At 40.2% G+C, this 22,434-nt stretch overlaps 1 protein-coding gene across 1 annotated transcript in view; it reads left to right on the forward strand.

Annotated features, from left to right (window-relative positions):
* The window catches only part of XRCC5 (X-ray repair cross complementing 5), a 90,117-nt gene that overhangs the window by 40,978 nt on the left and 26,705 nt on the right, over positions 1-22,434 (forward strand). The window contains exons 15-16 of the mRNA XM_055345294.1: positions 7,265-7,358; positions 9,328-9,397. Coding sequence (XP_055201269.1) covers positions 7,265-7,358; positions 9,328-9,397 — 164 coding nt within the window. The remainder of the gene's footprint in view (positions 1-7,264; positions 7,359-9,327; positions 9,398-22,434) is intronic.

Below are 22,434 nucleotides of genomic sequence, written 5' to 3' on the forward strand. Positions count from 1 at the left end.
TTTAGAGCTATCTTCCGGGTTGTTGATGTTTTGATCAGCATCACATTCTTAGTGATTTACGTTTAATAGGAAAGCTAAACAGTTTCTGAATATCTAAGACTAACTTTTACTGTCTTTAAAGTAGGGTGCTTGGAATGAAAAGATAAGGGTCGAGGTCATAAGGTTTTTTCAGGTGGGAGGCTGTTATCAGAGAATAGCAGTGAGATTCTAAGATTCAGTTTTAGACCATAATTTTTTTTTCTTTGATTTCCTTCCCACACCTGTATCTTCATTGACAAAGTAAAGTGTATTATTTGTAAATACCTCGTTGGAGGAGTATCGAATAAGTTTCAGAAACCATCACAAGGTTCTGTAAGTTACTAGTTTAGTGACTTATTTTCCAAGCTGAAAGCTTTGTGTGTTCTGTGACTTTTTAAAGGTTAATACCCCAAACTTTTTCAGAATTGAAAAAAAAAAAATGACAGGATTAGTATAGTCAGTCTGTCTATCATGTGCATTCAGAACACATCCTGGAGAGTTGTAGGTTTCTTTTTTTTTTTTTTCTTTTTTTTTTTTTTCTTTTTTTCTTTTTCTGTCATGCCTTCTTCTGGCTAGAAGGACTGTCACTAAAAATCCACTTCCCCTCTGCTATCCTCATCTACTGTATCCCTCTGGAATAGGATTTCAGAACAGCTCCATACAATATTGAGACAGGTTTGCTCTGGTCTCACTGCAGTCATGTGGCTGTTCTCTAAGTATTAAAGCTCCAGTTCATGATCTTGATTACCTTCTGGTGTTGTGGGAAAGAAATGGGCTGTTTTCACCCTCCTCCCGTTGATTAAAATGTAAATTAGCTGGTTAAAAAACACACCACGAAGGCCCAGAAGACTGTTGTTCTGTGATTTGATCCCTGCAGCGGTTACACCTTCAGCTCTGTTCCTCCTCTCCTGCTCACTCTTTCTTGGGAAGCCTGAGCTTGTGGCCTTTGCTTTGCTCCCCTAGTGGTTTGTGACATTGCCAAGTTATCGGCCTGGGGCCTGGGAATTATCTCGCTCACACACACCTACTCACACTCCTATTCTCGACCCTTTCTTCTCAGAAATCTTACAGGTTTTTAAGAACTGCAGAAATGACTCACTTAAATATTTATTGAGTAGCTCCTGTATTTTTAAGAAGAATGACTCAGATGCTTCTTCAAAGTTCTTAAACCCCTCAATTTTAATGATGAGGCTTCAGTCGGCTTTAGAGGTGGTCTCCCTACTGGGGAAAAATTACAAACAACTGGCTATGTTTTTGTGTTTATTCAGCATCTCCGTATTCACGGTGCATATTTCCATTGTAGAGGTGAGGCACTGAGATTGAGGAGTGGGCAGGTGTCTGTTCAGGATTGTCAGACCAAGATAAGAATCCTGAGCTGGGAACCACCAGTTTTTATTCCAGCTTTGCCACTCTCAGTCTGATTTTGGTTAATTTACCTTTATAAGAGTTTCTCCATCTAAAAACAGCCTCATCTCAAGAGATATTTTAACAGTGAACTCACATACTGAAGCAGTTTGAACTATTTAGAAGGAAGGCAAGAGTCAGAACCCAAAGCAATAGTAGTATCATCCATTAAAATACTAATATTTGAGAAGACCTAGTACTCATGCTGGACTGGTTGAATCCTGAGGGTTAGGAATGATTTCTTCAAGAAGGTAAGAGCACCGTCTGACAGAGCAGTCCAGAAATGTACAGTTGCCCTTCCCGTGTAAAAGCCTTGCTTCCCTCAGAGTTGCTGCGCAGCCTTGAAACAAGAATGTCATCTCTTGGTCAGGGAACTTCAACACAAGAATTGGGACATTGAAGGTCTAATTCCGTTTGTGCAACTAAGTCGTATGTGATCTTGATTTCTTTTTGTCTCTGGGCAGATCTAGTCTAAACTTCTCTCTGTTATGTCCCTTAAAATCCTCCCCACTTACCTTCAGTGGCCATTCTCACCTGGTTACTTACTGGTATGGACCTCAGACTCCAGAGTCAGACTATGTGAGTCAGTCTTCTTGCTTTGCAGTGTGACCTGAGGTGCAAGTTGTTTATCCACCCTAAGCCTCAGTTCCCTCATGGAAAAATAGGGGTAATGAGAATAACTCGAATGGAGTTGTAATGAGGGTTGATTGAGTAATATATGCTGTTGACTGTTGCATGTCTAGACCCCAGTATAGCAGCTAACACATAGCAAGCATACTGTAGTGGTGAGGAAACAGTTTACAAAGTCTTCAGGATGTCCCTGGCACATTGAGGACTCTGATGGTGATAACGGTATCACAGGGAAGAGAGAAGAGAGAGAGGCCCATAGGTGGGAACTCGTTGCTTCTGTGGCCCATCTCTAAAAATATACCTCTGCTGCATCTGCCTTCATTTCCTTCTTTCTAGTCCCAGTGGAGGGGGTACTTCATCCTGTTCACAGTCAGTCCTTTCACCTCTGTCCTGGGATGCCATTTTCTGTCCCATCTGGTACCTTAGTCCAGTAGTAATTTCTTCCCTCTTGCTGTTATTTTCATCCTTTCCCTCCTGACCAGCTCCTTTGCCTTCACACATCAGCATTGTGTTGTATTTCTTTCCTCTAAATGAAAATACAGTCATGCGCTCCATTTTCTCCTTCAGATTGCTGTCTGTTACCATCTTCGTTCCTTCCATGAGATAGGCTTATTGGAAGAACAGTCCATACTGCCACTTTTCCCCCAGCCTCTGCCAATTCCCTGCAACAGTCTTCCATAAGACATTAACTGCGATATTTCCTTGAGCCAGGAAGGAGCCAAGAAAGTCCCTTTCTTGACCTCCTGATAGCGCTTGGCATTGTCCATTATCTTCCGCCTTGGGACTGCTATATCTTCCTTAACTCTGGCTTCTCCAGATTGTTCTTTCTAAACCTTTGCAGTTTCCTCCCAGATTCCTCTGGGGCCAGCTTTTTTCTCCCCACCAGCTTTAAGTGTTGACGTTCTGTCCTGTAGGCTTCCTCCTCAGAAAGAGCTGACCTGTTTTAAACACAGGTGCATGCTGAGTGCTCTACCTGTGTTACCTGTGTGGACTATCTTGGCCATCCTGGGGAGTAGATTCTTTCGTTAATTCCCTCTTAAGGCTGGGGTGGGGGGTGGGCACTGAGGCTTCGAGAAACTAGGAGACTTGCCCAAGATCACAGTGGGTTAAGTGTTGGAGAAAGAGTTTACATGCACACAGTCTGACTCCAGAGCCTGCCTTCCCAACAATTATGCTGTATCACCTTAGCAATGTGATATGGACATTGCTAATGTGACATTCTCAAGAATGTCCTGAGACCTTTTACTATTTCACATACAGGTCTTCAAAAACTACTAAATATCTTTCCATTCTAATATACTTCTATCCTGTGCTCTGGACATCTGAAGTGTCTGTAGATCCCTCAAAGTCATTGTGTTCAGAAATGACTTCATAATCTCTGTCTCCTTTCATGCTCCCTTCAAACCCTCTTCCTGCTGTTATTCTCTGTTTCAGTGAATGACACTTCGTTTCCAGGGAGTCATTACCTTTCCTTTACTTTTCCACATCTAGTTGCTTTACCAAGTTGTGTTAGCTTTACCTCAGATCTCCTCCTTTCGCTTCAGGTTAGCATAGTGGCTAATAGCATTGATTCTGCAGTCAGGTAGAGTTGGATCAAAATCGAGGCATTTCCTCCAGCAGTGGTTAAAATTGGCAAGTTGCTCTGCACTATTTGCAGTAACCTATACCTACCTTTCAGGAGGCCATATGGGAGAGTGGCTGAGAGTACAGAATTCACTGTGAGCCCCCTTACTGTGTGCTTTAGACAAGATCAGGCCCTTTTGAACCTTGATTTGCTCGTTTGTGAAAGGTCAATAATGGTAGCTAATGCCTAAGGTGCTTGTGAAGTTTAACCTGTGGTATTTTAAATATGCTTGGTATAGTGACTAGCACGTGGTTAATGTTAAAAAAAAATGTTAGCTCTTGTTAGGGTCTCCTACTGCCATTGCTCTTCTGTAGGCCTCAGTTTAACCTGCTTTACTGAGGTAAGGCCTTATCTGATTTCCCTTTCAGGTCTTAACTGTTTCCAATCCATCGTGCGTTTGCTGCTACCTGAGTGATTTTTAAAAAAACAAATCCAATCACATCAATGCAGCGATTCTTAATTTGTGTGTGTGTGTGTGTGTGCAGGTGATGGACTCTTTCAATAATGTGATACAAACTGTGAACCCTCTCCCCAGGAAAATGCCCTAACATACTAAATTTTGTATATGATTTTAAGTAGTTCACAGATTCCTTGTCAGTATCCTTGGACCCCTGATTAAAAACCTTTGCTTTAGTGGCTTTCTATTAGTGTCAGTTTAAGATTAAACTTTGTGACACAATTGAGAAAACCTAGATAAGCAGAAAATACTTGTTCATAATCCAGCTCCTCAGAGAACTACTTTCTTTCCTCACAGTTTCTATGTCCGTGATTTAGATACAGTAGTACCTCCTTATCCACAGGGGTTATGTTTCAGGACCCCCAGCAGATGCATGAAACCTTGGGAGTACCGAATCCTATCCATGAGATGTTTTTTTCCTATATACACATTACATAGCTATGATAAAGTTTAAGGTATAAGGGATTAACAACATTAGATAACTAATAATCACAGAGAACAGTTTTAACAATATACTGCAGTAAAACTTCTGTGCATGTGTGGGGCCCTCTCTCAAAATGTCTTGCTGCACTCTACTCACCTTTCTTGTGATGATGAGAGATAATAAGATGCCTGTGTGGTGGATGAAGTGAGGTGAATGATATGGGGGCATTGTGATGTAGCATAAGGCTACTGTTGACCTTCTGACCGTAAGTCATAGGCTCATCTGCTTTCAGACCGCAGTTGACTACGGATAACTGAAACTGTTAAGCAGAACCATAGATGAGGGGGACTACTATATTTCCATCCTATTTTCTCACTGCTTCCCAGCCTGCCTTCCATGGCTCAGCCTGGTTTAGCTAGTGGCTATCCTCTCAGAGGGACATGTTGCTTACCACAGTAGTTTGCTAATCACTTGTTTATGTATTTACCTCTTTGATTTGGCTGAATTTCCTGAAAGTGTTGGTTGTGTACTTTAATAATCTAGAGCCTAGCATAGTGGTCAGCACATAGTATTAGGGAGATGTTCGACCAAATAGATAAATCACAAAATGTATATGTATTTATAAAAGACAGAAAGAAAATGAGAAAGAACAGTAAATCATCCATGGTTCTGACATCCAAATGTAGCAGCTGTTGTCATTTGTATGTCTGCTAAGGTCTTGCATGGGTAATTTCTATCTTCCAGAGCTAGCTTCCTCAGATAATTTTGGGAGGAGAGTCATTGCCTTTTCCCACTACAGAGAGACATTTTGAGCTTAATATATGTAAAATTCCTAATAATGCTTTAAAAATGGTTCAATCTAGAGCATATTAACCATATTCAAATTTTTGCTACTTTCTGCTTATTACCTTTACCCTGCTCGGTCCTGGAGGATTGAGATGTATTTATGTCTCTTTGTCCTTCCTTCTTAGAACCTCATTTTGGAGAGTGTAAGAGATTCTTCATGCAATCTACCTTGTGTTCTTATAGCACTTAGCGTAGTACTTTATATGTTTAATGCTTCGTAACAGCGCCATATGAGGTGATTTGAATTTTGGAAGACAGTAGATGAGTAGTGATGTGCTCATGGTGCTTTTCATCATAGTGTTTTTCTGAGGAGCAAACTGAAATCAGAGAGAGGAGTCATTTAACTAGACTTTAAACTCTAGATATGCAAAAATTAAAACACAACCAGTACATTTAAGAAGGCATAAGGGTCCAGAGTTAGTGGAAAAAGTGAGACTTGAATCCAGGGCACTACACTGTCTGTCTCTTGGGAAGAACTGGCAAAGGCTCACTGAGATGGCTGTGACTTTTTTCATAGCACTCAAATGCTGATAGAATTTCATGCCTCCTTGGATTTGCATATTTTTCCTCTGTTTTTGTCATCAAGGCTTTGTATGTTTGTTTCTTATTCTACTTGAAGAGCTCTGGATGACTCACCCCTTTTAATGTTTCCTGGTCTCCATCCTCCTGTCTTCTACTTCTCTTTACTTCTCAAAGAGAAAAAGGCAAGTGGTGAATGGAAATATGTCAAGCAATAAAAGTTTTAATTCATGTTTGTGAGGCTGTAATAATTACTTTAGTCCTTTTATCTAATGGTAAGAGATTCATTATTGAAATACCATTGAATAAGCTTCATTTTTCTTTGTTTTTAGGGTTACCTCTTCTTTAGGACTCATTCTCTGAAGGTTGGGCTTTTGAACAAAAACACATCACATTTAGAAATACTAGATCTTAGCTATTAACTTCCCTTCTCATTCAGCCATTTCTTGACAGCTGCTTTTGCCCCAGATTGATTATTTGGGAGAAAAATTCTCATATCTCTGTGTTCAGCAACTTAAGGGAGATTATGGGCAGAGTTTTTGGATTTGATTTTCTTCTCCTTTGCAATTAATTTGTCCTCCTCTTGACTTTAAGGCAGGCTGTTGAAGCCAGCATGTTACTTGAGACAAGATGTTTGATACAGTTCCTTGGAATCATCTTTCCCTCCTAACACAGATGCTGTTGGACGGTTAGCATATTGCCCCAAACAGAATTAGGTTTATAAAAGAACAAATTAAAAGGCTTTTTTGAAAGTGGTTTTTTTATAGTTTAAGGACTTCTCTAAGAACAAGGCCTTGCATATTTAATTAAGGATTGTCTAGTAAGTTTTTTTTGTTTTGTTTTGTTTTTTTTTTTTTTTTTTTTTTTTTTTGTCTAGTAAGTTTTGACAGCTGTAAGTAGAAGCTTATAAAGCTCTCACATACATGATGGAGAAGATGGGGTGTTAGACCCAAAAGTCATCTGTGTCCATGGAAAGCTAATAACTATTGAGTGTGAGACAGAAACTAGCAAATGGTATCTGAAGGGTAAATGGGTGTCTTCCTGAAATGCCAGGTTTCCTGTACCTTTGCTTGCCGTTTCATATTTAGAGGGGGCTCTGTGATGCAGCTGCTGATTGTGACTTCTTTGGTGCTCTGCAGTGGAGCCAGGGCTGCTCCCTCTGGACCTTCAGGAATTCTCGGGCCGTGAGAGGGAGTCAGGCTCTTCGTTAACAAGGACTAAGTGTGGCTGTTTGTTTTTGCCACTTGAAAAATAAATGTATATTTTACAGGTTAACCAAGTCTGGCTTTTGTATTGTTTATTCTGTTTTAAGGGGGAAAAAATCCATTTATTTCTTTTCCAGCCACGAAGAGGGACCCGACTCTAAAAAATTGAAGACTGAGGAAGGGGAGCCCTGCTTTAGCATCTCCAGCTTGGCTGAAGGCAGTGTCACCAGTGTAAGCAGAACTTTCCCAGGGTGCTCCCCGCCTTTCTGGAAGATTGGGATTTGAGGAGCAAGGGAATTGCATCAATTTTTGTTAGTCATATATATATGATGTGTGTGTGTGTGTGTGTGTGTGTGTGTATAGTGCATATATGTTTGTTTATTTATTTAAGATTTTATTTATTCATGAGAGATACAGAAAGAGAGAGGCAGAGACACAGGCAGAGGGAGAAGCAGGCTCCCTGCGAGGAGCCTGATGTAGGACTTGATCCCAGGACTCCAGGATCAGGTCCTGAGCTGAAGGCAAATGCTCAACCACTGAGCCACCCAGGTGTCCCTGTTAGTCCTTTAATCATTTTCTCTGGTCCTTTTAATAAATGAACCATGTACATCCTTCCCACACTTCTTCCTTTAATGTCAGGGAATTACCGACAGAAATATCTCTGTGACTATGTGCATGGATCACTGTATAATATGTAGTGCATGAAACAGCTCCGTGGTAGCACTTTGGGTAGAGATTTTTTTGATTGGCTTTATTTTGCAGCTTTCTGTTTAGTTAAACTGTAGGATAAGTGGAGGTCGATGACACAAGTCTTAGTCTCCGAATATATAAAATTTAAGAGCATAACTTCCCTGTTTCTTTTCTAATATATAAGTTCAGAACAGGCTTTACAAGCTTAAGATTCTCCCAAACCCCAAGTATCCTTTGACACTTGAGATCTTTTTTATTTAATGAGAAGGTTCTGGAACTTGAACGTATTGCCTTCTGTTAAGTGGCATTATTTTGAATCTTTGAATCTTAAAAATTGTCCCTTAATAGACAGATGCACTAGGAAGGGTAGTTTGCATTAAGGCATGCCTTTTTTCCAACCTTTAAAAGAAATGCTTTCAGGAAAACTGAACATCTGAGAATGATTTGGATTTTTATTTCAGTGTTTTATAGGAAAGGAAAAAAAAATCATGACCTTTTTTTTGTTCTGAGAGCTTTTCTGACTGCTATCCCAGAGCAAAATGGAAACTTTAGTACATTTTGTACCAAAGTTTACCAGCCACATTAGAAGCCTGTTGTTGTCTTTTCCCCCTATGAACTGAGTAATACTTCAGGCCTATTAAGGTTGGGACTGAAAGGGTTTTTGTTTTTTTATTTCTCTTTAAGAGAAGGAAGGGCGGGGAGGGTGAGAGAAGAGCTGGGGAAAGAATCTTAAGCAGGCTCCACACCCAGTGTGGAGCCCAACATAGGGCTCGATCTCACAACCCAGAGAATGTGATCTGAGCTGAAATCATGAGTTGGATGCTTACCTGACTGAGCCACCCAGGCGCCTCTAGGTTGTCACTGGAAGACTAAGGCCCACATATGCTCAGGAAAAGCTGTATAATGTGGCGGAGTTTCATCTTAGAAACTTTCCCACCTAGCACTGTAGTAAATCTGTACACAGTATCTGCTTTTATTTTGAGGGGACATGTGCAGCCTGGGCATGTTGGTATGTTCTTCCAAAACTTCAATGCCAAAGAGATCTCAGCAGTCCCCCACAAGGGCAGTTCAGCAAACCAAGCATCAGGCAGTTATTTCTCATGTCATCTTCAGTGGGGCGAGTATATTCTGAACTGACCCCGCACTGCAGAATCCTCCCCTTCCTAATTGGTTGGGTGTTGGGATGAACCGACATCTTGTCACATAAAGATGTGCTCTGGCTGAGCAACTTGGTGGCTTGGGTTGTAATACTTCTGACCTCCCTGGAAAGAAGTCAGCTTCCATAAAGAGAGGTAAGTGAAACTACAGATGGCAGTTCTTGGGCCACAGGAATCTGCTTGCTTTTAAACACAACCCCAGAAGTGGAAATGAACAGAAAGGACCTTCCCTTTGTCTTTGGTTTTGTTTTATAAAAAGAGCACACTTGCTGCATTAAGGCATCTCATATTGCCTGGGGTGCTGCCAGAGAGAGAAGTGATCTGCAGGTTTGTTGTCTGTGCATGTATTCTAGGTTGGAAGTGTGAATCCTGCTGAAAACTTCCGTGTTCTAGTGAGGCAGAAGAAAGCCACCTTTGAGGAAGGTGAGTGGGATGCTGTTGGCTCTGCATGTAAGGGAAGATAAGATAATTAGGGTAATGGATTTATAATCTAGATTAAGAAGTGTAGCCCTTTGTTGGTATCCTTATATAGCAGGTTTCTTTCCTGGTTGGTGGACCTTTGTGATTGTCTATTATTGGTGAGCTCACCGAAGCAGCGCTGTGAGCACATGAGGGTAAACTCAACACAGGTCTGCCCAAGCAGGAAAAGAACTGATTTGTAGGTCTTTTTGTTAAGAAACCATAGGCCAGACCTTTAGAGCTTTTGGTTCCACTTCATTAAAGTTCTTTGGGGTCTTGTGAGTGAGCTTGGAATAAAACCTTTTCTTGAACATATTAATTAGAGAGAGAGCGCACGCGCACATGCACACGCACGTCAGCTGGGGGAGGAGCAGAGGGAGAGGGACAAACGGACTCTGGGCTGAGCACAGAGCCCAGTGCAGGGCTTGAACCCATGACCTGAGACCATGACCTGGGCCGAAAACAAGAGTTGGGCACTTGACCGACTGAGCACCCCCAGGTGCCCCTGGAATAAAACATTTTTGTGTCATGACTTCCTATTTTCAGTGACCCATAATTTTTGTTCTAGGCCTAAGGATTTGTGCCTCTTTGCAGAAGTCCGAGAACACCATGTTGCTGCCCCTAGATTTGATCTTTCTGAAATTGATTTACATCCTCTCATTTTGTTTCTGTGAATTATAACCTAGAATTCCATTTAGAATTGGGCTAATATTAGTTTCCTAGGATGGACAGTCTGGGACCAACATTCATTCACTTGATTGTGTTCAAGTTTCTGTTTGTTTACCCTTTAAGGAGTAGCAGCTGGCAGATCTAATCCTGCAGGTTTGTGCATAAGAGAGCATGTGTTCATTATTGCCACCCAGGGTCAGGCTTATCTCTGAGCTGCCTTCTGTTTATCTATGTGAATGTGTACACAGAACTTCTCTCCCAACTTCTTGGGAGGTTGGCGGCGGGGGGTGGGGGTGGGGGGGAATGATTCCTAAATGTCTATAAAAACCCCTACAGGGCAGCCCAGGTGGCTTGGCGGTTTGGCACTGCTTTCAGCCCAGGGTGTGATCCTGGAGACCTGGGATCGAGTCCCACATCGGGCTTCCTGCATGGAGCCTGCTTCTCTGTCTGCCTGTGTCTCTGCCTCCCTCTGTCTCTGTGTCTCTCATGAATAAATAAATAAAACCTTTAAAAAAAAAAAAAAAGACCCCTACAGTTTCTAGTTTGATCTAGTTACAGTGCCTGACATAAGTGTAGGTTACTTCTTGAGAGTCTGAGAATCCTAGCAAGATGCCTGGGCTTGCTGTGCTGTTGTCCAAAGGCAGTCATGACCACTTGAGCCCCACAGTCTCCTGGACCATTCCTGTTGGCAGGAATACTGAAGGCCAGCTCATGAGAATCTCCTGAGGAAACAAACTTTGTTACCCTGATCCTCCGTATATGTTTTGTATTTGAAGGTGGAGAAAGAGCTTTTTGCCCTGTGAAGAACTGCCATATGGGAAAAAAGCTCGAGTTTAACACAAAACAAAACTACATTTAAGTAGATGAAGGAGATCTAAAATTAAAGTGACAGCTTTCCAGAAGGATTGATGGAAACAGAACTTCAGAATTTCTGTCCCTCATGTGTGGGGTTGATCAAAGGAAGCTTTCACAGCATCGTACCTGTGCTGTTTTCTGCTTGGCTGCATATTGTGACTGTGTTTGGAAGAATGCAGAGACGTTACTGTGGCAGGGCAGCCTGCTGTTGTCTATCATGATTATCATGTGTTTGGAGAAAGGTAGAGCCCTTAGCTTTTGGTTATACATTGTTGATTACCTTGGCCAGAGGCAGGTCATCAGAGTCTTTCTGGTTGGTGTAGGTATGTCTCTTAGGGGCTAACTGTGGCATGATCATGATTGTAAAGGCAGCCACTAGTGTCTACTATGTTCAACTCATTGTGCTAGCATATTCTATATATAATAGCATATGCTGAGCTATTATATTCTTTGTTTCAGTTACCCCACATAGCAATCTTGCAGTAATGTGAGCGAATGGAGAAGACAGTAGAGCTTTCACAGTTGGTGCCAGAATTTTCTGAGAAGAATTTTTTTCTTTTTTCTTTTTTTTTTTTTTAAATCTGTTGATAATTAAGCCTCTGTCTCCAGTCTTGGTGGTTGGCCAGTTAGAGTTCAGAGAAGAGGCAATCTACTGACATCACAGAAATAGAAAAACTGGAGCTAGTTCAGGACAGGAAGGGGTGAGTAGAAAAGGTAAGACAGGAAATAAATGAATTTATGTAAGGACACAGTGTTCTACAGTGTGTTCCTAACTCATAACCACAGATATTCCGTGTCAATAAAATTCTGGACTCCTTGGTTTGAGAGCTCTATTTGGGGAAACTGGTGAAGGAGCAAGAGTTTTTGGTCTCGAATTACTTCAGGCATTGCAGAGAAAGGACCTGTGAAAGCACAGGAGACCAGAGTCTGCAGAGATCATGAAGGAATTTGCTCATATCTCCAGAAAACAGTGTTTCCCCAAGCTATGGGATTGGGGATTTGAAGCAGTCTTGTGAAAGTAACAAGGGTAGGTGACCCCTACATGGCATCTAAGTTACAGTAGGTCCCATCCTTCCCATATTACAGATTGAAAAACTGTAAAACTAGGAGAGATGAACCTCCCCCCGAATCACACAGGGATTCCAATCCATGTCTTTTTCAAATACTGGATTTTTCTTTTTAAGATTTTATTACTCATGAGAGACACAGAGGCAGAGACACAGGCAGAGGGAGAAGCAGGCTCTATGCAGGGAGCCCGATGCAGGACTTGATCCCAGGTGCCCAGGATCACACCCTGGGCCGGAGGTGGCGCTAAACCGCTGAGCCACCCAGGCTGCCCCAAAATACTGGATTTTTCTACTTAATTTCTCTTGATTCCTAATGCCCTCCTTTCCTACACATTTTTGTTGTTCAGACATAATAAGGTCATGTATTTTCAACCTTGTACCTGTAGGTAGGACTTCTGAGGAGTGGACCGTCCTTTGATGTTGAATGTGACTGAGCCCTGATGCACTGCTCCTGGTGTGACAGTGGGGTCCCTCTGTTCCTCTGTCTAGGATGGGGTCAGTGAGAGCTCTACAGTGACCTCACAAAGGCGGACTTTCTGCAGAGCTGTGGGAAAATGGGACTGCCCGTGTGTGAGCAGCCAATTCTGTTTTGTTGTCCTAACCTGGCTTCCCTTTTATCCTTTCTTTCCTTGCTTCAGGCTTCAGAAACTTTGTTCACTACTTTTCCTACCTTTGTTCTGCACGGGCATCTCTCCTAAGGCCCTTTGTGAGAGAAGACTCCCTTTCCCTGAAGCCCAAAGTTATCCTCCAAACTTGAAGCTACTTTCTCGTATTGGTCTTTTCCATCCCTCCAAGGGATCTGTGCCAGGGAGGAGGGAGAAGCTCTTCTCTTTTCTCCACTAGATCTGCTTTTTAAATTCAGTTGCCAAAAGCATGATCAGCAATAGATGGTAAGATTGTTTTACCCTTAGAAGTTGACCCGTTTGCCTATTACCATAAACTAAATATGCGTATAATTTCTTCCCATTTGGCCTAGTAATGTAGTCCTACCAACAGTATGATGGTCCTATCGCCTTGACCCTAGCAGCCTACAGTAGGCCTCTACACATTGTCTTATCTTCTGGTTTTCACTGTGAGGGATAGTTCTTGTCCTAAGCTTATTGGCATAGAGGAGATGACACTGCACCCCGAGAGCGTGTTCTTTCTGGCTGCTGATGCTTCCGTAAACTCTTGAGTCTCTGATGCCCTTCTTTTTCTGGTCCCTTTCCTTTGCCCTCCCTACCCAGCCCAGCCCAGCATTCGGTCACTATAATTTTAAAAGAGAAAAATTCTTGGCCTCAGCTGTATGCTTGATAATCATTTCTCAGTGGTGAAAGTAGACTTATTTCCTTCACACAGTACTCACAAGTGCATCAGCACCCTCATCCGTGGTGTCTGTTATCTGCACTTGTGGGTTATTGGAAGAACCCAAGTCCACAGTGTTCACAGAGATTCCTTGAATCCCGATTATCCCTTGATGTGAACACCCTTCCTCCACCAGCTGTTGGAGGAACACCATTGATTTCAAATTCCTTGTCCCTTCCCTGCTTTTACTTAGGGAGAAAGAATGCTAAAATGGTCAAAAGAAAGAAAATTAGAGGAGGAGGGAAAACCAGATTGTTTCAACTCTCTTAAGTAATTCCTCTGTGATGGAGATAGGTCTGAATTGAGAGGTTCCCACTAAGCATGAGATAATATGTCAAGGAGCTTGAATGTATCTGGTGTGCCAAAAACAAGTTTTCTGAGGACCCTATGAGTCAGAAAAGATGGACTGTGAAGACAGATAAAAGAGTGAAATGTAACTTTGTTCCATGGACCTTGTTTTTGCCACTTAGATTGTAGGCCCCATATTAGGCTTCTGTGTAGTGACAGGGTGGTGGAGCTCCATTCCACCCAATTGAGCTCACAGGAGCATGGTTGGTTTAAAAAACAAACCTGTCAAGAAGAGCCATCCTAAGCAGGAATGGTAGGGATGTTTACCGTTAGATTTAAGTACGGGGAGCAGTATGTGCACATACCCATTTGATTAGATGACAATCATTTTATTTTCTGGCTGTGAAGGCCTTTTCGTTTTTCTTGTGTCTGTTTCATCTCTCTGAACACTTTTCATCTTCAAGCCTTTTTGCCTTTATTCTCTCATCTACCTCATTCTCATTGATTATCAAGCAATATCCTTTCAGTTTTAAAGGGTGTGTCTTAATTTTACCAATACTGGGTAGAATGTGGTAACAGTTCATGATAAAATACATCTTTCATCAAAGCCAAATAGACATTTTTTCAGTTCCATTTTTGTATGGGATAGCACTGTCCCCAGTATATGGCAGCTTACTTACATGCATTATAGGACTCTGCCATGAAGCAAGCCCTAAACTGTGGAGCCCCAAAAACTAAGATCTAGGAGAGGTTTCCTGTGTGTGTGTGTGTGTGTGTGTGTGTGTGTGTGTGTGTGTGTGTGTTACAAGAGAAAAATTCTTGACCACAGCTGTATGCTTGATAATCATTTCTCAGTGGTGAAAGTAGACTTATTTTCCTCACACGATATTCATAAGTGCATCAGTACCCTCATCCATGGTGTCTGTTATCTGCACTTGTGGGTTATTGGAAGAACCGAGTCTGAACCCAAATAACACCCCTATTTATGTAATCTAGGGGATGATTTATGTAACTTACCATAGCTCTTTCCAGATAAACTGGAAGATAAGAATATGGCCATTTTCTGTTGTTTCACACACAGCTGGTAAATTTAAGAAAAATAAGTTCTGTTGGATACCTTGAATACCTTGAAAGAAGGATACTAAATACAAACAGTAACTAAAATTGTAAGCATCTTCAGTCTTATAAAGGTTCTGTCTTATTATTTTATTTATTTTCTGTCTTTATTTTTTCAGTGTGATGTACTTGCTTAGTCCTTTCCCAAAACAGCAGTGGCACATCTAGTCAGAAGAGAGGAAACACATGATTATGGGTTCTAGAGGCTTAGTCCATACTTCCTATTTTTTATTAAATATGCCACTCGTTCTTCACTGAATTCCCTTTTGATTTTTTAGATTTAAATTGTTAAACCCCAGAGCTTGACTGTCAGGGTTATATAAAGGGTTACATAAAGTTTCATTTATTGATAACAGGAAGTCTTGTTTGGAAACAGAAATCTGTTTATTTGGAAATTGTAAAGGAGACCCACTACAAGGGTGTGTTAGTATTTGACATGGTAATTATGGATCTGTGACCCCCAGTGTCTCACTGATAGATCTTCCTGTGGGTGGATTGGGGCTGGGAGCAGTTGACTTTCCACTGATGATTGCAAATGTGTGGAAGACACTGGATCTTGTGGCTTGAACTTCTTCATGGGTTGCGTATCTTTCATTAAATGGCATAGCACTGCCCTGCAGTTTACATTTTAATATAATAAAATTCGTCAACCATAGAATTAAAATGAAATTCTTCAAATGAAGACAAAAGAAGAAAAAAGACATGACAGGAAGCAAAGATACACATAGCCACTTTGAAAGTGTTTTTGGTTTTCATCAACTCTCGTAAAAGGCTTCTATCCATTCTTACTCAGCTTTTTAACTTCGAGTTCCTGTCAATCTGTGGATCAGAAGATGTCTAATTACAGAGTATGGTTCTTGTAAAATGTAGCCTGGCTATCCGTTAAGAAAGAGAGCCAACTCTCTAGCATAAAAATAAAAGGCTGTTTGCTGTGTGTATGTTCTCAGTGAGCACTAAGATTTCTTCCTGAGAGCATTTTAAAGGAAGCCTAGATGCACCGTACCACAGTGTTCCCACTTTCAGTGTTTTGTTCTCTCTTGGCAGGCAGAAGTTGCTTGCCTTAAACCTGCTGAGTATTTTTTTTTTTTTATGTTAAACATGGAAAGGGTATTTTTCCCTCTGGCTGGAAATGTGGAACTCATGTGAGCACTTTCCCACGTCAGAACAACTAGAAGAACAGTCTAGTCTGAAGCCCGCATTTAGCATAGTAACCCATGGGCTTGCCTTGATGACCCACGCCAGCAGTGCTGCAAGTGGGCTCTGCTGGAATTGCAGAATTAGTGACGTTGCTTTGGAGAAAGAGGATGTTCTCCAACTTGCTCTTGGAGTTCACCCTTGTGGTAAGTGCTAATGAGACTGATTCAGGAGACAGAGATCAGTTGAAGGACTTAAAGCACTTTTTCGGTTGTTTCCCTCAACCTCCTATAAATTCTGTGCTTCTTTCTTTGCATGGTGCGCGATCATCACGCAGGGCATTGCACTTGGTTCTCCTTGAATTGGGCTGTCCTCAAGATTGCTTCCTAAGCCCAGCTGGTTGAAGAAGGAAACTGATTTCAGATTGTGCTGATGTGCAAACTGCTTTAATCAATGACTTAAAGTGACTGCTCATGGCAAACAACAGAAGCTCTTAACCAATTAAGATGTTTAGGAAAGGATGTTAGGCTTTTGTTAAAATAGTCACTAATCAGCTGAAATGTGTTAAGAGGAGCCTAGAAACAGCTTGGAGTCCCACTTAAATGCAATAAAAGTGTTTGGGCCCTCCCCTTTCAAATTGCAAGCCCGAGGCAAAAAATATGCTGACACAGAAAGAAGTGGCAAGTATAATTTGATACAGTTAGTCCTGTCTGTTATACATATCTACATAAAACTTTAAAAAATGGCATGCTTGTTTTTTAGGCTAGAAAAGGGAAGGGAGTTTGTTCAGATATGGAGCACAGGTTCAGCAGGGCTTGAGAATATTGTTGGCCTGGATGTCTTTAGACAAAGAATATAGTTTTGTTTTGTTTTGTTTTTGTTTTTTGTTTTTTTGCAGTTTCTTATGGACAATTGGAGAAAAGTCTTTAGTGAGTAGTGATTAAAGGCCCTGCTACAGACTGAACTGTGTCTTCCCCAAATTCCTATGTTAAAACCCTGCCCCTTAACGCCACAATTTTGGATATGGGGCCCTTATCAGAGGTCATTAGATTCCGATGAGGTCATGAGGGTAGAGCCCTCGTCAAGGGATTGGTGCCTTCATAAGAAGAGACCTCAGGTTTGTGCTTTTTCTTCTCTCTTTGCCATCTGAAAATAAAGTGAGAAGGTGACTGACGGCAAGCTAGAAAGCCCTCAACAAAACCTGTTAGCACTGGCCCCCAGAACTGTGAGAAGATAAATTCCCGTTGTTGAAGTCACCCTAGGCCATGGTGTTTTGTTATGGCAGCCTGAGACAGGGCCCCTCTTTTCGTTTCCTTTGTCAGTGCTGAAATCCTGTAGTTTATTTCTTTGTGTCTTTCAGTGGTAATGAGATGCAACTGAAACACTCAGGAGAGCCAGGGTAGGCCATTGGAGTCAGGAGCCATTTCCATTTCTCAGGAGAGCGATCTTTTGGATAGTTCCCTTGTCCTTGGTATCTAGTGGTGTTTCCTTAAGGCACTCAGGATAAAATTCGCTATCTGAGCTTTAGCTGTTATCCTGTGGTGGAAATTTATAGAGTTGTATGATCATCACTGTCCCATTAAAAACTTTTCCCCTCACTTCGGAAAGGTCCCCCTGACTGTTTGTAGTTAATTCTTTTATCCTGCCACCACCCTAAATAATCACTTTCTGTTTCTATAGATTTACCTTTTCTAGAAATTTTACATAAGTGGAGTGAGTCAATATGCAGTCTTTTGCACGTGGCTTTTGCTTAGTGTAATGTTTTTGAAGTTTATGTTGTAGCATGTATCAGTAATTGATTTCTTCTTAATATTTTATTTGAGAGACCACAAGCAGGGAAGTGGCAGAGGGAGAAGGATAATCAGGCTCCCCATGACCCTACCTGGTATTTTGACCTGGGCCAAAAGCAGAAGCTTAACTAACTGAGCCACCCACACACCCCAAGTAATTGATTTCTTCTTATTGCTGAATAATACTCTGTTTTATGGATATGCCATGTTATGTTTATCCATTCACCAATTAATAAGTATATTTGGATTGTTTCCAGTTTTTAGCTGTTATACATAATGCCATGAACATTTGTGTACAAGTCTTTCTATTTGTTTCATTTTTCTTGGGTGAGAGTGGAATTGCTGAGAAGCTTATATTTGACTTTTTAAGAAATAGCCAAAGCAGCTTTACCATTTACCATCTCACCAGCAGTGAATGAGGGTTCCACTTTCTACATATCTTTGGTGACACTTCTGTTGTCTTTTCAATTATAGCTATTCTAGTAGTGATGTGTTGCCTTCCCTCTGTGCTTTAATTTACAGTTCCTTAAATACTAATGATTGCTGACCTTTTTTTCACATGGCAGTTGGCCATTCATATATTTTATTTTCTTTGATAAAATGTCTATCTGAATGTCTTCGCTATTTCTTAATTTAGTTGTCTTATCACATGTCTTGTCAGATATGTGATTTGCAGCTATTTTCTATAGTCTGTGGTTTATCTTTTCAAAGGTGGCTTTTGAAGTATAAAGTTCTTCATTTTGATTTTCTAGACTATTATTTTTTATGGATTATCATTTTGTAGTTTTACATGAGAAATCTTTGCCTAGCTAAGTCACAGATATTTTCTTCTGAAAGTTTTTGGTCTGTAATCCATTTTGAGTTAATTTTTGTAAATGGTTATGAGGTGAGTATCCTAGATTCATTGTTTTTCATAAGGTAACCAGTTGTCCAGCATCATTTATTGGAAAGACCATCCTTTTCCTATCTAGTTGCTTTGGCACCATGTTGAAAATCAACTGATCATACATGTAAGGGTTTATTTCTATATTCTTCAGTTCTCTTGCATTGATCTATGTGCTTCATTGATACATGATTAAAATTACTTTGGCTTTATAGTAAGTTTTGAAATAATGTAATGTGTCTTTCAAATTTGTTTTTTCCTAAAATTGTTTTGGCTAATCTAGGTCCTTTGCATCTCCATATAAATTTTAGAAAGGGCTTTTCAATTTACATAAAAAAGCCTACTGGAATGTTGATAAGGATTGCACTGAGCATATAGAAAAATGAAGGGGAGAATTTACCTCTAAACTATTGAATTTTTAAATCCATCAACATAGTGTATTTTTCCATTTATTTAGGCTCTTTCTCTCCCTAGTGTATTGTAGTTTTTAGTGTACAAAAATTTCTTTTGTGAAATTTTTGTATTCTTTTTGATGCTACTGGGAATGGAATTTTTTATTTTTTGGATTATTGCCAGTATATAGAAATAATTGATTTTGTATATTGATCTTATATCTTCCAACCTTATTAGACTTGTTGATTAGTTCTTTTTTTTTTAATGATTTTATTTATTTATTCATAGAGATACACAGAGAGAGAGAGAGTGAGAGAGGGAGAGGCACAGGCAGAGGGAGAAGCAAGCTCCATGCAGGGAGCCGGATGTGGGACCTGATCCAGGGTCCCCAGGATCAAACCCCTGGCTGCAGGCGGCGCTAAACCGCTGCGCCACCGGGGCTGCCCAACTTGTTGATTAGTTCTAATTGTTTTTATATATTCTGAATTTTCTACCTATGCAGGATGATGATGTCTGCAAATTAAAGGCAGTTTTATTTTTTCCTTTCTAATTTGTGTGCCTTAAATTTTTTTCCTTGATTGTACTGGCTGAACATCCAACAGTCAAGAGTGAATATCCTTGTTCCTGATCTTAAGGGGATAGGTTTCAGTCTTTTACCATTAGTGTGATGTTCTGGTTTTTTTCAGATTCCTTTTATCAACTTGAAGATTTTCTTTTCTCATTTCTACTTAGTTAAGAGTTTTTATTATGAATGTATGTTGAATTTTATCAGATGCATCTTCTTTCTTTTTGATGCATTTGCTATATGGAGATGATTATGTGGGTTTGGTTCTTCTATTAATAACGCTGTTATATTTATTGATTTTCAGTTGTTAAACCAGCCTTGCACGCAGAGATAAATTCAAGTCAATCATGGTGTGTAAGTCTTTTTGTGTGTTCCTGAATTCATTTTTCTGATAATTTGTTAGGATTTTTGTGTATATGCCCACAAAGGATACTTTTCTGTAGTTTTCCTGTCTTGTGACATGTTTGGCTTTGATATCGGAAATACAGGCCTAATTGAATGAGTTAAAGAAAGTATTCTTTCTTCCCCCTCAATATTAATACTATTTCTTTTTAAAATATTTCGTAGAACTTGCCAATGAAACCTAGGCTACAGTTCTTTGTGGGAAGCTTTCTAATACTTGGCTATTTTACATATCATAGGTTTGGTCAGATTTTCCATTTCTTCTTGAGTTAGTTGTAGTAATTTCTGTCCTTTTAAGAATTTGTCCATTTCATCTAAGTTGTTTAATTTATTGACCTAACATTATTTATATTCTTTTTCTCTTAGGTTCTGTGGGTTGATAGTGATGTGTCCCCTCTTTTATTCCTGATTTTGGTATCTTGAATCTTCTTCTTCTTCTTCTTTTTTTTTTTTTTTTTTTTTTTTTGTGGTCAGTGTAACTAAAGGTTTATGGTTTTGCTTATCTTTTATAGAAGATCCTTCCTAATTTATGCTTTTATTGATTTTTTTCCCATTATTTTGTTTTTATTTAATTGATTTCTTTATTATTCCCTTCCTTTTGCTCACTTTGGATTTAATTTGGTCCTCTTTTCTAGTGTCTTAAAGTAGAAGCTTAGATTATTGATTTGAAATCTCATTTCTTTTCTAATACAGGCATTGAAAGCTATACATTTCCCTCTAGCCAGTTCTTTAGCTGTGCACCATAAATTGTGATATATTGTATTTTTATCGTCATTTGGTTGAAATGCTTTCTAATTTATTTTGTGATTACCACTTTGACCCTTGGATTATTTAGAAGATAAATCTTCTAAAAAAGATTCTAAAAGTTTAATTTGCAGATATTGGAGATACTCAGATTTCTTCTTGTTAATTTTTATCTTAATTCTGTTGTAGAACGTAGTTTAAATGGTTTCAACCCTTTTTGAACTTATCGAGATTTGTTTCATGGCTTAGCCTATACTCTGTTCTGACAGATGTTCCATATATCCTTTATAATGATGTGTACTCTGCTGTTGCCAGGTCGAGGGTTCTGCAAATGTCAGTTAGGTCAATTTGGATGGTAGTTTGTTTAGCTCTGTATCCTTGTTGATTTTTTTTGTCTAGTCATTCTCCATGATGTTTGGAGTATTGAAAGTTATTCCCCGTGAGACCTTATGGACTGGTGACACCTGTATAATTTTTGCCTTACCTAGCTAAACAAAAATCTGGAGACCCAAGTGAATCTTTGCAGAGTACCAGTAAAGAAAACATCAATTCAAGTAATAGAGTGTATTTTAAATAAAAGTCTTCAGGTACTGGAGTTTTTAGAAAAAATTAACTTAGATACGTGTATCATAGTATTATGTTTGTTTTTATTTATTTAAAGATTTTATTTATTCATGAGAGACCCAGAGAGAGAGAGAGACATAGGCAGAGGGAGAAGCAGGCTCCATGCAGGGAGCCTGACATGGGACTCGATCCCTGGACTCCAGGATCATGCTCTGAGCCAAAGGCAGACACTCAACCGCTGAGCCACCCAGGTGTCCCACAGTATTATGTTTTTTAGATTATTTTTATTTTTATTTTTTTAATTTATTTATTTATGATAGTCACACACACACAGAGAGAGAGAGAGAGAGAGAGAGAGGCAGAGACATAGGCAGAGGGAGAAGCAGGCTCCATGCACTGGGAGCCCGACGTGGGATTCAATCCCGGGTCTCCAGGATCGTGCCCTGGGCCAAAGGCAGGCGCTAAACCGCTGCACCACCCAAGGATCCCTAGATTTTTTTTTTTTTTAAGATTTATTTATTTGGTGGGGAGCAAGCACTAGTGGGGGGGAGAGGGAGAGAGAGAATCTCCAGCAAACTCCCCACTGAGCACAGAGCTTGATGCAGGGTTAAAACTCTTGCAACCCTGAGATCACAACCTCAGACAAAACCAAGGGTCAGTGGGGATCCCTGGGTGGCGCAGCGATTTAGTGCCTGCCTTTGACCCAGGGCGCGATCCTGGAGACCTGGGATCGAATCCCACGTCGGGCTCCTGGTGCATGGAGCCTGCTTCTCCCTCTGCCTATGTCTCTGCCTCTCTCTCTCTCTCTCTGTGTGTGTGTGTGACTATCATAAATAAATAAAAATTAAAAAAAAAAAAAACAAGGGTCAGGCACCTAACCAACTGTACCACCCAGGTGCCCTGACAATAGAGATTTTAGTATATGAGTTTAGGTCAGTAATTATAGATTTGGAAAGTATATAGGTTCATTATTCCTTGCTTTCATTTGTTTCTTCTTTTGTGCCATTTTTCTCAAACATGATTTTATTTTGTTTGGTTCATTATTTGTCTCATACAGTGAGAAGAAAATATATGGAATAACTAAGGTTGGATTATCCTGTAATCGTCTCCATTTCTAATTACTCTTAGATGGACTGTGATGAAGCCAACGAGACTTATACATTTAAATTTTAAATGTATAGGTTGAG

This window comes from Nyctereutes procyonoides, unplaced genomic scaffold (genome assembly GCF_905146905.1).
Source record: "Nyctereutes procyonoides isolate TBG_1078 unplaced genomic scaffold, NYPRO_anot_genome, whole genome shotgun sequence".
Classification (NCBI taxonomy): domain Eukaryota; kingdom Metazoa; phylum Chordata; class Mammalia; order Carnivora; family Canidae; genus Nyctereutes; species Nyctereutes procyonoides.